This window comes from Mustelus asterias, chromosome 5 (assembly GCF_964213995.1).
Source record: "Mustelus asterias chromosome 5, sMusAst1.hap1.1, whole genome shotgun sequence".
Classification (NCBI taxonomy): domain Eukaryota; kingdom Metazoa; phylum Chordata; class Chondrichthyes; order Carcharhiniformes; family Triakidae; genus Mustelus; species Mustelus asterias.
In genome coordinates this window covers 68,745,588-68,761,952 of record NC_135805.1, presented here as the reverse complement: position 1 = coordinate 68,761,952, position 16,365 = coordinate 68,745,588, and the positions used below count along the sequence as shown (strand labels likewise).

Here is a 16,365-nt window from a genome sequence, read left to right as displayed (position 1 = left end):
ATTTTGCTACACTTGTATCTGTTGGTGAGGCCACATCTAGAATACTGTGTACAGTTTTGGTCTCGTTATTTAAGAAAGGGTATCAATGCATTAGCAGCAATTCACTCAACTGGTTCTTGGAATGAGAGTTATCTTGCAAGGAAAAATTAGACAGGCAGAGCCTGTTTCCATTGAAGTTTAGAAGATTGAGAGGTGATCTAATTGGAACGTATAAGACTTTGAGGGGACTTGAAAAAGTGTATGTTGAAAGGGATATAGTTTTAAAAAAAAAGGGCCTCCAATTCAAGATGGAGATGAGAATTTTTTTGAGATTTGTTGAATCTTTGGAACTCTCTTCCCAGAGAGTGGTGGAGCAGGGTCAATTAATATTTTTAAGGCAGTGATAGATTCTTGACTAACAAGGGAGTCAAAGGTTTTTTGGGGTAGGCGGAATGGTAAGTTGAGGTCACAGACAGACCAGCCATGATCTTATTGAATGGCGAAGCAGGCTCCTAATTTGTATGTACGTATGTAAGCACATACACCATCCTGACTTGGAACTATATTACCATTCCTTCTTTGTCGCTAGGCCAAATTCCTGAAACACACACTAGCAGCTCTGTGAGAGTGTCTATACCATACAGATTGCAGTGGTTCATGAAGGCAGTTCACCGGCAGCATGGTGGCACAGTGGTTAGCACTGCTGCCTTACAGCACCAGGGATCGGGGTTTGATTCCCGGCTTGGGTCACTGTCTGTGTGGAGTCTGCATGTTCTCCCCATGTCTGCGTGGGTTTCCTTCGGGTGCTCCAGTTTCCTCCCACAGTGCTAAAGATGTGCTGGTTAGGTGCATTGGCCATGCTAAATTCTCCCTCAGTTACCTGAACAGGCGCCGGAATGTGCCAACAAGGGGATTTTCACAGTAACTTCATTGCAGTATTAATGTAAGCCTACTTGTGACACTAACAAATAAACTTTAAACGCAACATCGTTCTAAAGGGCAATTAGCAATGTGCAATAAATGGTGGCATTGCCAGCAACACTCACTAATGTTCTTTTTTGTAGCCTGCACTTCTTAGTGTTTTAGTAGGTTGAATAGTCCATCAGCAGCTGTGTGCCTAGCTGTAATTTGTAGAAAATACTTAAGTGTCCTTATCATTTTGTTAAAGTATAAAATTTGCGGATGACACTAAAGTCGGTGGAGTTGTAGACAGTGCGGAGGGAAGTGGCAGGTTACAGAGGGACATAGATAAGCTGCAGAGCTGGGTTGAGAGGTGGCAAATGGAGTTTAATGCGGAAAAGTGCGAAGTGATTCACTTTGGAAGGAGTAACAAGAATACAGAGTACTGGGCTAATGGTAAGATACTTGGTAGTGTGGATGAACAGAGGGATCTGGGTGTCCATGTGCATAGATCCCTGAAAGTTGGCACCCAGGTTGATAGGATTGTTAAGAAGGCGTATGGTCTGTTAGCTTTTATTGGCAGAGGGATTGAGTTTCGGAGCTAGGAGGTCATGTTGCAACTGTACAAAACTCTGGTGCGGCCGCACTTGGAGTATTGCGTACAGTTCTGGTCGCCGCATTATAGGAAGGATGTGGAAGTGTTGGAAAGGGTGCAGAGGAGATTTACCAGGATGTTGCCTGGTATGGTGGGAAAATCGTATGAGGAAAGGCTGAGGGACTTGAGGTTGTTTTCGTTAGAGAGAAGAAGGTTAAGAGGTGACTTAATAGAGGCTTACAAGATGATCAGAGGAATAGATAGGTTGGATAGTGAGAGCCTTTTTCCTCGGATGATGATGGCTAACACGAGGGGACATAGCTTTAAATTGAGGGGTGATAGATATAGGACAGATGTTAGAGGTAGGTTCTTTACTCCGAGAGTAGTAAGGGCGTGGAATGCCCTGCCTGCAGCAGTAGTGGACTCGTCAACATTAAGAGCATTCAAATGGTTATTGGATAAACATATGGATGATATTGGAATAGTGTAGATTAGAGGGGCTTTAGATTGGTTTCACTGGTCGGCGCAACATCGAGGGCCGAAGGGCCTGTACTGCGCTGTAATGTTCTATGCTCTAATATTGGAAATAAATAGTCGAATAAATTTTTGAAGTACTGTGATTTTCAACACCTGGAAAACTTCATTCTTCTCTTCCCCTCAATGTGGAAACAGAAAAGAAAAGCTCAATTTCAGCAGGGAGCTGTGATCAAGCATATTAAATGAAATTCGCTTGAAATTTCCTGGGATAGATTGTGCTCCACCGGTGTTGCAAGAAGTTCCTTCACTGAGTAACTCAACAAGATAATCAAGGAAGTTCCAGATGTGATTCTGTGCTGATCTTTTAGACTTGCCTGGTCCTCAGTGAGGAAGGGGAAAATTGCCCCAGGGCTGATTGTTGCCTGCAAGCTATGCTGAAGCACAAATGTTAGATGAGGACAAGATAACCTGCAGTGCGCTGCCCCAGTAGATAAGATGGTGATCAATCATGGCCACTTTGAATCTCTGCAAAGTGCAACTATGCTGCAGGAAATCATGTGTGCTGTCAAGAAGAGAAAGGCAGTAAGAAAAGGACAATTGTTTTTAAAGAGTGGGTAGTGTGAGCTTACTAATATTGTTATTCCTAAGTGGATATCGGGTGGAAATGTGATCGTTATTCTAACTACCTGCTAAACCTGTAGAGCAGGCCGGTCTACACCCATGAACAACTTGGAGAACCATCCTTTGACTTGTGCTGATATCGTGTTCAATGTAAAACTCTTGTCACACTAAGAATCAATTGTAATATACCTTTTAGCTTACTGTTGTACCACACCTTTAACTTTTATCATAGATAGACTGAAATGATTAGAGACAATAACTGCAATAGATAGCTCTTCCCAGACGGATAAAACTAATTGGAGGGAAAAAAGACATTCTCTGCAGCCTTGCACCTCAGTAAGAAACTGTATCGTAGAGCTGGTGTGTGCTCACACGTAGCAGAATGCTATTGTCCAAATGGAATTCGAAATGCAATTGTTATGGTCCTGTTAGAGACCTTTAACGTTAAAAGCGGTTGTTCAAACACCCCACAATTAACCGACAGACTCATTTAAACTTTTGATAAACTGCACCTTCTGTACTATTTAAAAAGCCTTTTGCATTTGTCTTTTAATTGACCAGTGGAGTTGTCACAATGGCAAATGGAATTTTGTCCTTCATTGCTAGAGGGATGGAGTTGAAAAACAGCAAGGTTATTTAGCAGCTGTTTAAGGTGCTGGTGAGGCCACACCTGGAGTACTGTGTACAGTTTTGGTCTCTTTACTTGAGAAAGGATATACTGGCACCGGAGAGGGTGCAGAGGAGATTCACTAGGTTGATTCCGGAGTTGAGAGGATTGGCTTATGAGGAGAGACTGAGTAGACTGGGACTTTACTCATTCGAATTCAGAAGAATGAGGGGAGATCTTATAGAAACATATAAGATTATGAAGGGAATAGATAAGATAGAAGCAGGGAAGTTGTTTTCACTGGCAGGTGAAACTAGAACTAGGGGGCATGGCCTCAAAATAGGGGGAAGCAGATTTAGGACTGAGTTGAGGAGGAACTTCTTCACACACAGTTGTGAATCTGTGGAATTCCCTACCCAGTGAAGCAGTTGAGGCTACCTCATTGAATGTTTTTAAGGCAAGGATAGATACATTTTTGAATAGTAAAGGAATTAAGGGTTATGGTGAGCGGACGGGTAAGTGGAGTTAAGTCCACGAAAACATCAGCCATGATCTTATTGAATGGCGGAGTAGGCTCGAGGGGCTAGATGGCCTACTCATGCTCCTAGTTCTTGTGTTCTTAAGATGTGCGGGTTAGGTTGATTGGCCATGCTAAATTACGTCTTAGTGTCAGGAGGACTGGCTAGGGTAAATGCATGGGGTTAGGGTGGGATTGTGGTCTATGCAGACTCGATGGGCCGAATGGCCGCCTTCTGTACTGCAGGATTCTATGATTCTATTAATAATAAACTTGTAGAGGGTGAGTGCATCCTTTAGTTATTACATATTTGTCTTAATTTAGGACTTAAGATGGCTGGTAGGAGACAACTCAGGAAGTAATATTTTGTATTTTCTTTTCTGGAGCAACCTCCTGAAGTTCAAAAGTGACATTCTGAAAAATGGAACTAACCACAGGCCATTTGTCACATTTACAGGGGCAGCAATGACGGACACTAGATAGCAATTATGTGATGGATAAATGTGCATGTACTCATTTTTAAACATAAATAATTTCATCACTTTTATATTTGTGGTTTTGCCATGCTAAGCCTATTCCAGAGGGTGTAATGATACTGAAGGAAGGCTGGATCAGGATATTGAATTTGATGACCAGCCATGATAATGGATGGCGGAGCAGGCTTGAAGGGCTGAATGCCCTACTTCGGCTTTTGTTTTCTATATTTCTATTGCCCAGACATGGTTTATAGATGGGCGGGTGAGGGTCCATAAGCTCTCAGAACATTTGAGCTGTCACACAAAATCATCAAAGAGATCTTAAAATGTCATTTGTTTGCATTTTCTATTTCAAGGTAAGCAGTTATGCTTGGTAATCTTTGCAGATTTCATAGTGTGAAATGTGGGAGGTATAAGAGGGAATAAAGCTATAAATCTGGTATTCCTCAGGCAAAACTCCTTGCCTGCAATTTCTTTTGTCTAGTTTAATGAATCAATCCAGTATAAATCTGGAACATGAGCTTGTATGAACCAGAGCTGTAACTGGTAAGCCTTTTAAGTAATCATGGCATCTCAGAATCTATGTTCAGTACAATTTTAAAAATCTCATCATTTTGTTTCTGCCCACATTGCAATAATTCCATGCATCGTTCTCTGTCTAATACGTCAGGTAAAAAAAAACTGGTGTTTTTCAGCATGATGGCTGTCCTTTCACCACCACTGCCGCCCCAATAATTTGGAACCTCACCTCCCCCACCACTCCAGCTGAATCATTGAAATTATTGTTTTCCGCCATTGGGTTTCTTACAGTAGTCATCTTGATTAGATGAGCGTGTTAATGGTGCTGTTGATTTTTGAAAATGTTCTTATGTGTGTTGGCCTCCCTTATGCAAACTGTGTCAGAGCAACCATTTATATCCAGTTTCCATACTGTTATGATCCAGACCAGAAACTCCAAGGTGTTTTATGAAGATAGCCTAGATCCTAAGTTTTTACCTTTGAATTTGGCACGGGTGAGCATAAGGTGTTTCACTCCAGGTATGATTCAAGTGACCCACTCGGAAACTTTTATCAGAGTTAAAATATAATAAGATAAATTAGCATGACTTCTCCCAATTACAAAGCACAACCATGATATTGTATAAACCTTAACAGCTAACAATGATGTTCCAAGTCAAACAACACCTCTTTCCAGACTTGGCACATAAAGTGAGTAGGCTCACGTGTTGCTGGATTTTGCAGCTTTTTAACATCTGCTGTGAATTGGTCCTGTGGCTGTTGAATTAAAACTCTGAGGCTTCCCAGCCCTGGGACTTTCAGCACCCCTCTGGGGAGAGAGAGAGGCAGGAACATGCTGCCTTTTCCCAGTAGCTTCTAACAGCAACTCACAGACAGCAGAATTTTCGACTCCAGAGAGAGGGGGAAAACAACAGCCACTGCTTTCTGTCTCGCATCCAAACAGCATCTGAGCAAAATGAAACTAAAGCCGTAGATTTTTCTGTGGGGGGGAAAAAAAAACTGTTCCCAGGCAGCACCTGACCTGTCAAACATGCTCCACCCAGCAATTTCAAAAGGGTCATAAAACCCCAGGCACTGCATTAGGCCAGATTAAAAATAAACAAGATGTCCGTTATATTGCTTCACTAACAATTAGAGGATACCGGCTACAGACATGACGGCAACAATAAAACCTTGCAAAGGAACTCCTTAAAAAAGACCTGCAAAGAAATGTGATTAAAATACATTTCTTAAAGGCTCAGTATCGTCACAATACTGAGTCACTTTCAAGGATTTTTGGCTCTTGGGTTCAAGAATAGAATGTTCAGCAAATCCTTGGTATAGTAGAGAGAGCAGTAGAGTAACAACTCAATAGCTGCCCTGGCTGTGGTCGGCTAATTTGACTCGGATTGGGAATCATACTTGATCCAGTGATTCACTGTCATAACTGTCTGACCATTAAACACTATGTTGCTTTTGTGAAATATTTTGTGTGAAAAATCTAATCCACGCATACTTCGGATCAGGTTATTATCGACTAGGCTCTTTCAGTAAGTGGAGTAACCTTTTCAAACTGGCCTTATTTATCCCCTGCTTCTACGGAAATCCTGATCCAGGTCATAGTATTTTATTTGTAGAGGAGAAAGAGAAAAATATAGATCTCTTCTAAATTTGGAGCTTAGGTGATTTGTGAGTAATCATAGAAGCGTAGAAACCCTACAGTGCAGAAGGAGGCCATTCGGCCCATCAAGTCTACACCGACCACAATCCCACCCAGGCAACCATTCTTAATGTAAGTAGAAGTCTAAATGGCACCTTGCCCATTATGACTGATCCCAAAATGATGTAACGTGGGAAGATGCTCCATCTGTTGCAGTGATAGACATGTATGTCGTGTGTGGAAATGCACAATCAGTTATTTTAAGTGGGCTAATTGCAGCAGACTGTTGCACAGCATGTGATGATAAGCAAATCCAATAGTTCTTAAACAGCACTGGTGCATCTATTAAATGTAATCTTTTTGTAAAAGGAAAAGATTCATCTTATGAGGAACACTTCAAAGGCTGAAGCATTTTTTGTCAGTTCAAGCCCTTGAAAATAATTTGCTTTGGTCTACTATTGCAGATTTTACATGTATAAATTCCTTAAGATTAACCTTTTAAATCGAATACCATTCTCCTTCCAGAGACTTTTGTGTGTTTTAATTAATTTATTTTTAGACCTGATTTGCAGCTTTTATGCAAAATTACTTCAAAACTGGAAGATGTGGGGTTTTCTGACCGTCACTAATCTTCCTGCAGCCACTAAATGCATTGTTCCAATAGCAGCTGCATATTTATTGTTGGTACTATTATAATGAACAACATGACTTGAGTCTGCAGTGACCTTGTGATGTTGGTGGCACAGTAGTTAGCTCTGCTGCCTCACAATGCCAGGGACCCGGGTTCAATGCCAGCCTCGGGTGACTGTGTGGAATTTGCACGTTCTCCCTGTATCTGTGTTGGTTTCCTCCATGTGCTCCAGTTTCTTCCCACACTCCAAAGATGTGTGGGTTAGGTTGATTGGCCGTGCTAAATTGCCCCTTGGTGTCAGGGGGATTAATGGGTGAATACGTGGGGTTCAGGGAATATATAGGGCATGGGTGGGATTGTTGTCGGTGCAGGCTCGATGGACTGAATGGCTTCCTTCTGCACTAATGTAGTTATTTTATGATTCTAAATATCATGATGTTAGCATCTTGCATGTGAGTATTGGCAAACAATGAAAGCAAAATACTGTGGATGCTGAAATCTGAAAATAAAAACAAAAATGGCTGGAAATACTCAACAAATCTGGCCGCATCCATGGAGAGAGAAATAATTAATGTTTCAGGCATTGACCTTTCATCAGAACAATTCTTAAAGATCACAGACCTGAATTGTTAACTCTTGTCACCTTCTCCGCAGATGCTGCCAGATTAGCTGAGTATTCATAGCATTTTCTATTTAAGGTATGGTAGTGTAATGGCTATGATATGGGACTTCCCAGAAGCTGCAAGTTCAATTCCCACTATAGCAAGTTGTAAAACCCAGTTCAATAAATCTGATAATTTGTGAAATGCACCAGGAAAAGTGACTGTGAAAATTGTCATAAACCAACTGATTCAGGGAAGAAAACCTGCCACCCCTATTTGGAATGGCAACAATTCTTTGTGGTTGTCTCCTTATGAGTCTCAATTGGGTTAGCAAGTTATTCAGCTGTAAAATCTGTCAACAGCCCAAGCTGTTCCAGTACATCAGTCCAACAAGGTGGAAAATTGTTTGTTTGTCCCACCCACAAAAGTCAGATAAATCTAATGTGGAAATTTCCATCCCATCAGTACACTCAAATATCAGCAAAGTGATGAAGGGTCTTCAGCAGTGCTATCAAGCTGCACTTGCAAACAATCTTCTCATGGAAAAGGTTTTGGGCTCAGTTTGGGTTCCTCCAGGACCATTCAGCTTCAGCCTTGATCTAAACATGGACAGGAGCTGAATTCTAGAGGTGAGCTGAGCGTGACCACCCTTGACATCAAGGCAGTAGTTTACCAGTTATGGCATCAAGGGAACCTTCATAAAATTGCAGTCAGTGGGAATCACCGGGAAAACATGCCAGTTGCTGGAAACATACCTCGCACAAAGGAAGATGGTTGTGCCTACTGGGGGATCTCAGGCCCGGGATATCATCGAAGTAGTTTCTCAGGGCATTGTCCTAGGTCCAACCATCTTAAGGTCAAAAGTGGGGATATTTGCTGATGATTGTATAGTATTCAATTCCATCCATAATTCCTCAGATAATAAAGGAGAATGTGCTTACCTGCAGTAATGCAAATAACAAAATTCAGGCTTGGACTGATGAGCAGCAAGTAACATTCTCACCCCACAAGTGCCATATAATACTATCTCCAACAAGAGCGTAACCTTGTACCCTTGACCGTCAACGGGATTACCGTTGCTGAATCCCCCACCATACCTAGAAACTTAACTGGACTAACCACATAAGTTGAGTGACTACAACCTGACTGGGAATTCTGTGGTGAGTAACTCATCATCTGACTCCCCAAAGCCTGTCCACTACTTTAGTGTGAAATATTTAGTCCTTTGGCAATGACCACATGGGGTTTGTTACAACCTTTTCTTAAACTAAAATACCAAGGTGAAAGCCAATGCATGTAACACAGAAAATCACCCACCCTGAGAGTAGATGAATAGACGAGGCATATCAAAAATTACAAATTATGCTAAAAAACATTGCTCAAATGTACCCTGACACAAGGGTAGATGGCAGTGAAATTTGAGAGTCTTCAGGATGTGGTAGTGCAGTTAATGCTATGAGTTGGATATAACCTGTTTGGCAAACTGCCCAGAATGTCAAACATGGTCACGTCATATGTTCCTACGTTTACAGTATAGTGCAGTGCTTCACACTGTAGAAAGTTACTTATTTCCTGTTTATTGTTTGAGCTACAAGGGAAATATTTTACTGCATATAAAAAAAATTCTTCTTGGTTGTTTGCATACTTAATGTTGCTGTGATTTGATTATGCAGAACATTATTATTAAATCATTGTGTCTGAAAGAAAGAATAAATTAAAAATATTACCATAAGCTGGGCATATAAATTTAACTTGACCAAATCATCAAGTGTATGCACTTCCCCATAGATTGAGTATCTTTTGCTGCTGAAGAATTGTTTGTTGTTGTTTCTCTTTCCACACCTAGTGGTGCACAAGGCAGACTTTCATCTGTTTTTATAGCTAGTTTTTCCTGGAACGGCTCACTAGTCTGTCACTACGCTTCAATCATTGCTGACCAGGGGTCTCTCCCGCTCTTACAGCCTGCCATTGGTATGTTGGAAGGATTTTGCAGCTTGATACTCAACCTGTTGACTGTGTTATGAAACCCCTTCCTTGGCCATCCAGCCCTAACCCAGAGCTCTGACTAGAGGCCGGGGAGCTACCAGCTGTGCTACAAGGCCTCCTGCACTGCAGAAGTATACCACAGACAATTAAGGGTACAGTGGTTATTTCTATAAAGTTGTCTTTGTTTAAATTGGTTGAGTTCCTGAAGTGCTGAAGAAAACTTTTACCCCTGAAGACAAGACTTGGGTATATCCGGTTCCATATATTTGATGAGGGACATAGAATCTAGTGTACATATTCTGTGTGTATTTATTATGTGTAAAAAAAAATTAAACCCTAAAATACAATCCTTGTGTAAAATGAAAAATGTGATCTTTACATTGCTCATATTGTTTTCAGCTGTTAACCATTTGCTTTTCATTTTGCTCTCTAGGCTCAGCTGCTGGACCTGAAGTCAGAGTTGATCAATACCCAGGCTGAGAAAGTCGTGCTAGAAAAAGAAGTCCATGATCAGCTCCTCCAGCTTCATGCAGTCCAACTGCAGCTACATGCCAAAACCGGGCAGAATGTTGACTCCAGCTCAATCAAGGCTAAGCTGGTATGTCTTAGCTAAAAATTGAAACCAGCAACAAAGTTTTAGTTTTGAATTAATGAGTAATGTTTAGTTGAGCGTTATTTAGGATGCATTTATTTCAAGGTAAATAACTTCTTCAAGTCAATTCTCTTCAATCTAACTAGTCACGAAATTCAAAGGGCCGGAAAATGTGTTCAACTATTTCTCCCAGAGACGGTGATTATTTTGGAAGATCAGTTCCCTGGTGTTTTTTTTTCAGCCCCTCATTTGATATTTCACTCTAATTGTTATATTTGTCATTTTGAGCCTAGAAAGTGATGCCATCCCTATGCGCTGGCGCATGCACATAATCAGCAAGAGACTGATGAATAATGATAAACAGTTGAAAATGTGATTGATCTTTCTTCCTCCCATACCCACTTTCCCAGATAACTGAGAGACATTGTTGTGCTATACTGCTGCCGATTTCTCAGCCAAGAATCATAATGAGTCGCTCTGAAATCAGATGCTCCCATATGGAACCTGTGCAACTTGGAAATTGCCATGACATTCTATCCAATGAAATGAATGAAATAAAATCAAATGCTGTCCCTATAATCTTCCATGATGCAGTCTTCTTGAATTGCCTGTTTAGACTCTTATGTAGAAACCCTGTGTCAGTGGCCTTGCTATTGATAGAGGAGCATCCCGCGAGCTCGGTAGTGGGGCAGAGCTATGTTCTGGAATTCCAGGTTCTCTGCATGTTGTGGAGTTTTAACCCACAGGCAGATTTCCTGCCCTGAAGCTGACCTGATTGGCAGACTTGGCTGTCTGCTGAGCAGGAAATGCTCTGGAGGGGACTACGCCCCCAAGAAGCAAGTAGTAAGACTGCAGCTGTGTTGTTGGGAACATTTGTGGCACTCTGGGCCAAGGGCAGGGGTCACTAATACCTGGAGGAGTAAGTGTATAGTGGTGGAATGATTCTGACAGGGAAGAAGTTAAACTTGATAGCGTGGGAGGAAACACTCCTGCTCCACCAGGCCACAGACTGCACTGTAAATGCACTCAGCTTTTCTTGAAACAGTCCCATCTTCCTTCATCATGTGTGTTTCCCAAGGCCTGAAAGGCAGGTATATAGTATTTAAACAGCCTACTTGCTACCTTACCTGGCAGTGGTTGGTGTCCTGTCATCTGTCGCACATCTGAGGTGGGCTACAATTTTGTAGTCTTTCAGCTTTTCTCTGAGCAGCACTCTCTGTGAATAACTTTCAAAAGCTGTACTGTGCAATTTTCTTCACTTTATTTGGCCCATTAGTGTATTTTATTTTGGATATGCAAATTAAAAAAGTTCAAGTTTATTTATTAGTCACAAGCTTATATTAACTGCAATGAAGTTACTGTGAAAATCCCCTAGTCGCCACACTCTGGCACCTAGTTCAGGTACACTGAGGGAGAATTTAGCATGGCCAGTGCACCTAACCAAGCATGTCTTTCAGATTGTGGGAGGAAACCGGAGCACCCGGAGGAAACCCACACAGACACGGAGGGAACGTGCAAACTCCACACAATGACCCAAGCCGGGAATCGAACCCGGATCCCTGGCGCTGTGAGGCAGCGGTGCTAACCGCTGTGCCGCCCCATTGTTTGTTTAACCTAGTGTTTCTTCATTCACTAAAGTAACCATCCAGTGGAATCAGACAGCCATTAATATTGGAATATTAGCCCTGCTCTGCTTTTGGACAAAATTCACTGATTTCTCCTTTTAAATGTATTTATGGGTCTGCTATCTCTCTAACTCCTTTCTCTTTCCTGTCCCAAGTCTGTCCTTTCATTGGATGACATGGTAAGTGTTTATTTGTGGATTGACTGACAACTGTCACTGCCTTCTATCAGTTTTACTCTTTCATTATAAGTCACACAAGAAAATATATTTTTGGACCGAAACACTGGTTTGACTGTTGGCTGAGAGCACGTTACTTTCATAAATGTCAAACCTTGATTATTTTTATTACTGTGCACAACAATGATAGATTAGAACAAGTTTTAAAAATAATTTGCTCAGCCTAAGAAAACTGACATTTCTGCTAATTTTGGTCAGATTAATGTTTTTAACTTCAGGCATTTTAATAAAAGGTATTATACATTTTCAGAGGTTTTAATCTAGATATAACATCTGTTTTAAAAAAAACACATTCTGCATTTCATAGTAATGTTGGCATTAAGAAAATTTCATTACACTTTTCTTCCTTGTGCCATTTCTCAGAACGAAGATAATCTTTATAAATGCTTTCAAGTGCAATGAATATTTTTTGTCTTAAGAGCAGCATGTGATGGTTATAACAGCCACTAGATTTATGATGCTTAAGATAATTATGTAAAAGTAAATTATGTATTGCACCAATTCCTGCATACTTCCATATGTTTTTTTTTTAGCTTTTTCACAGATTGAGGGATTATCAAGCAAAATGGAGTGACATTTATTGTTTATAGTTTAGTATTGCTAAATTCTCTTTCCAAGTTTGAAGCTGTGCTTTACCTATTGGTATTACAGTCTTGTAAAATACAATTTTCCTTCTCATTTGAGTCCTCTACCAGAACAGTTTGTTGGTGGCTTGGGCCAAAGTCAACCTAAGCCGCCTTTAGATTTTGGGTTTCATATTGTTAAGTGAAGAGGCATCACAATATTGGCAATGCTTGTGACTGCAAAGAACACTATATTCTAATTGGGCCAATTATCTATGTTGGTAACTAATGTCTACATTTTCTGGAAAGGAAAAAGAATTAGAATCAAATAAGAAAGAAAAAGTGAAGGAAGCAAAGCTAGAAGCTGATGTAAAACTGCTCAGAAAGGAGAATGATGCCTTACGTCGTCATATAGCAGTTCTACAAGCTGAGGTATATGGTGCGAGGCTGGCTGCTAAATACCTGGATAAGGAGCTGGCTGGCAGGTGAGTGATCATTCTTGATGACTATTAAAACATTTCCAATAGAAAACAAGTTGGGGATTTCAAACATTGTTTTAATATCTCTATTATGTAACTAATTAAACAAGTGAAATAATTTAGCTTTACTGTTTGAAGCTGTGATGCAGTTATACAATAGCATTTTAAGGGGTTAAAGGGAAATTGTCACAATTTGCGCTGAAGAGAAGCGGAATGCATATTCTTTTTCATTGATGAGTAATGTATGTTTTATATATAGAGTTTCAATTGATCTCAATTCACATCTATGTATACACAAACACACACAATCCATGTGGTGCATTTTATGTAGAGTCTGAAATGAGAAATATAAACAGAAAATGTTGACAACTCAGTGTTCAGCATCTAAAGGTGAAATGCTCACACCTGAAATACCTGCCTGTTGTTCTGTCATAAATGTTCACTGTGCATTTTCAACATTTCCTGTTTTGATTTCATGGTACATTTGATATTCCTATTCAGATGGAAAGGAGTTTTAACTCGGTCAGGCACTGGTTCAGCAAGCAAACAGTCTTACATTTGTTGACATGTTTAAGAGCAAAGACATCAACCTTTCTAATATTTTTGTGCAGAGTGCAACAAATCCAACTTTTGGGTCGAGACATGAAAGGACCTGCTCATGATAAACTCTGGAATCAGCTGGAAGCAGAAATACATCTTCACAGACATAAAACTGTTATTAGGGCATGTCGAGGACGCAATGACCCTAAACGACCTCTGCCCACGCCGCCTGGGCATGTAAGTAGAACTAAAATTTTCAATTTTCCGGTAAAAGATAATATTGTGTGTTAATGAAAAGCTTTCCAATTAATGAAAATCCCCTAGAGCTGTGCAATTAGGGATTTATGCATGGAGGCAGAGGGTACGACTGAGGCACTAAATAATTAATTGCGACTATCTTAACCAAGTGAGAAGATGCTGCTAAGTTCGCAGTGAAAGAGGAGGTCGTTCAGTCACTGGGTTAGCTAAACATTGATAAAGGGGAGATATTATGAAGATTGAATGTATTTAAAGTTGATATGTCACCAGGACTGGATCAGCTGCATTGGAGGATACTGAATAAAGTAAGGGTAGAAATTGCCGAGGCATTGGCCATACTCTTCTAATCCTCTTTGAATACAGGGGTGGTGTCAGCCGACTAGAGAATTCCAAATATTGAACAGGGGATAAGGATAAGCTCAGCAACTACATGCCAGCTAGCTTAACATCAATGGTGGGGAAGTTTTTAAACAATCAATAATTATCTAAAGCACTTTGAGATATCCAGTGGTTGTGAAGAGCATTATATAAATACAAGTCATTTTCTTTTCTCACATTGCCTCCTGCATTTCTTGCCCAAAACTTTTAAATGTGTGCCCTAGCCCTAGTACTGTATGCTAATAGGATTAGCTTTTCTTGTTCACCTTGCAGTAGAGCATTCCGCACATGGATTCTTTTTTGCATGAAAACATCCTATGTAATCTATCCCTTTAAGACAAACCTTTAAGGCCCATATGATAAATTAGGAAAAATGAAAAACACTTGAGAAATAACACAAGATATTTTAGGGGGATGCAAACAAATTAACAGGCTTGGCAAATGCAGTTCAATACAGATCGGTATATTTTGGAAAATAATCAATGAATGGAAGTATAGCTTGAATGGTAAGGCCCTGAACAGAGGTTTATTAGGTACAGATACATGGATCTTTAAAAGTAAGGGTTTAGATTGAAAGGGTTAAAAAAAAAGTTAACTGGGATTCTGGGTTTTATTCATCAGGACATTGACATTCAATATAAAAGCAAGGAACTATTGTTGAAATTGTTGCCAACATTAAATAGACCATAGTTGGAGTATTGTGTTTGGTTCTGAGCATCTCCATTATAGGAAGGATATTGGAGCCGTGGTAAGGGCACAGCCAAGATTCATTAGAATTATATTAGAATGAGAAGTTGTAGTCATGATGAAAGGTCTGTATAGCTGAGACTTTTATTTGTCTGCAATAGAGAATACTGAAGGGAGGGTCTGATTAATGTTTCCTAAGCATTTTCTCTTGGTTACGAAAGAACAATTACTCAGAATTGTCACTGGAAGAATGAACAAGGAAGTTGTGTCTTTTTAAAAATCAGGGTTGTTAGAACATGGGATGTTTGACCACAAGTTGTTGATATTGTGACAATCGTTCAAAGATGGATTGACCAAGTATTTGAAAAGAGAGGATATAGAAGAAAACAGGGAAATTAGTATTAAGATAGACAGGTTCAGCAGATGGGCTGAATGATTCCTGTAAGTTCTAAATCATTTCTAATGAATTACTACAGCTCTAATTAGATTTCACGTACTTAAAAGTAATTCATGCAGAAAAGCAGCATTGTATTCAATTGTGAGCACCACAATATCAAGGCCTTCAAGTGGATGAAAAAGAGAGTTAATAGAATGATACCGGGGATAAGCAGCAGTATATATCACCTCTGGCAGAGCTGGAATTTTTGAATAATAAGAATTCTGAATATTCTGAATTCTGAATATTCTAATAATATTGTTGCATTCTTAACTTAAATCGGACTCCCAAGTTTTTACTGATTATCCTGTTAGACTGTTTGAGTTCAGTTGCTAATTTATCATTGATTGTAAGAAGATTAGATTTCACTAGAGCCTTATGTTCTTAATGCTTCAGTGGACTATTATAAATCATTTGTCAACATTAGATAAAAAATCCAATTCATTCACTTTTTATTTGGCAAGAAAGTGTTAAGCATTTTTTTTCTACAGTCTTCTGCTAAGAATGATTAATATTGAGAGCATATTTTGATTTTCATGTTTAAAAATTTATTTTTTTCCATCCTGAATTAGGACCCAGACATCATAAGGAAGAACCAAGGTGTTGGGCCAATTCGGAAAGTATTGTTGGTCAAAGAGGATCATGAAGGACTTGGCATATCGATTACAGTGAGTCTGCTTTAACATTTATTTTCAGACATTTATACAGCTATCTGATTTGAGCACAGGAAAGCATCGAACAAAGAACAATACAGCACAGGAACAGGCCCTTCGGCCCTCCAAGCCCGCGCTGCTCCCCGGTCCAGGATTGAATCCTGAATCCAGGATCCCCGCCCAATTTTCCAGCCTATCTACATACCAATATCCTATCCACCGAGCTGTCCCTCACAGCTACGATGCTTTGTTCATTACAACCTATTAACTCACCCCCACCCCCCCATTCCAGACCATGTGATCTCCAGGGAGAGGCGAAAACCCAGAGTGAAAAACCCCAGGGCCAATATGGGGAAAAGAATTCTGGGA

At 40.2% G+C, this 16,365-nt stretch overlaps 1 protein-coding gene across 1 annotated transcript in view; it reads left to right on the top strand.

The window, feature by feature from the left end:
* gopc (golgi-associated PDZ and coiled-coil motif containing) overlaps positions 1–16,365 on the top strand; it is a 38,412-nt gene that overhangs the window by 10,429 nt on the left and 11,618 nt on the right. Inside the window, exons 2-5 of the mRNA XM_078212714.1 lie at positions 9,983–10,147; positions 12,875–13,050; positions 13,656–13,821; positions 15,916–16,011. Of these exons, the coding sequence (XP_078068840.1) occupies positions 9,983–10,147; positions 12,875–13,050; positions 13,656–13,821; positions 15,916–16,011 (603 nt within the window). The remainder of the gene's footprint in view (positions 1–9,982; positions 10,148–12,874; positions 13,051–13,655; positions 13,822–15,915; positions 16,012–16,365) is intronic.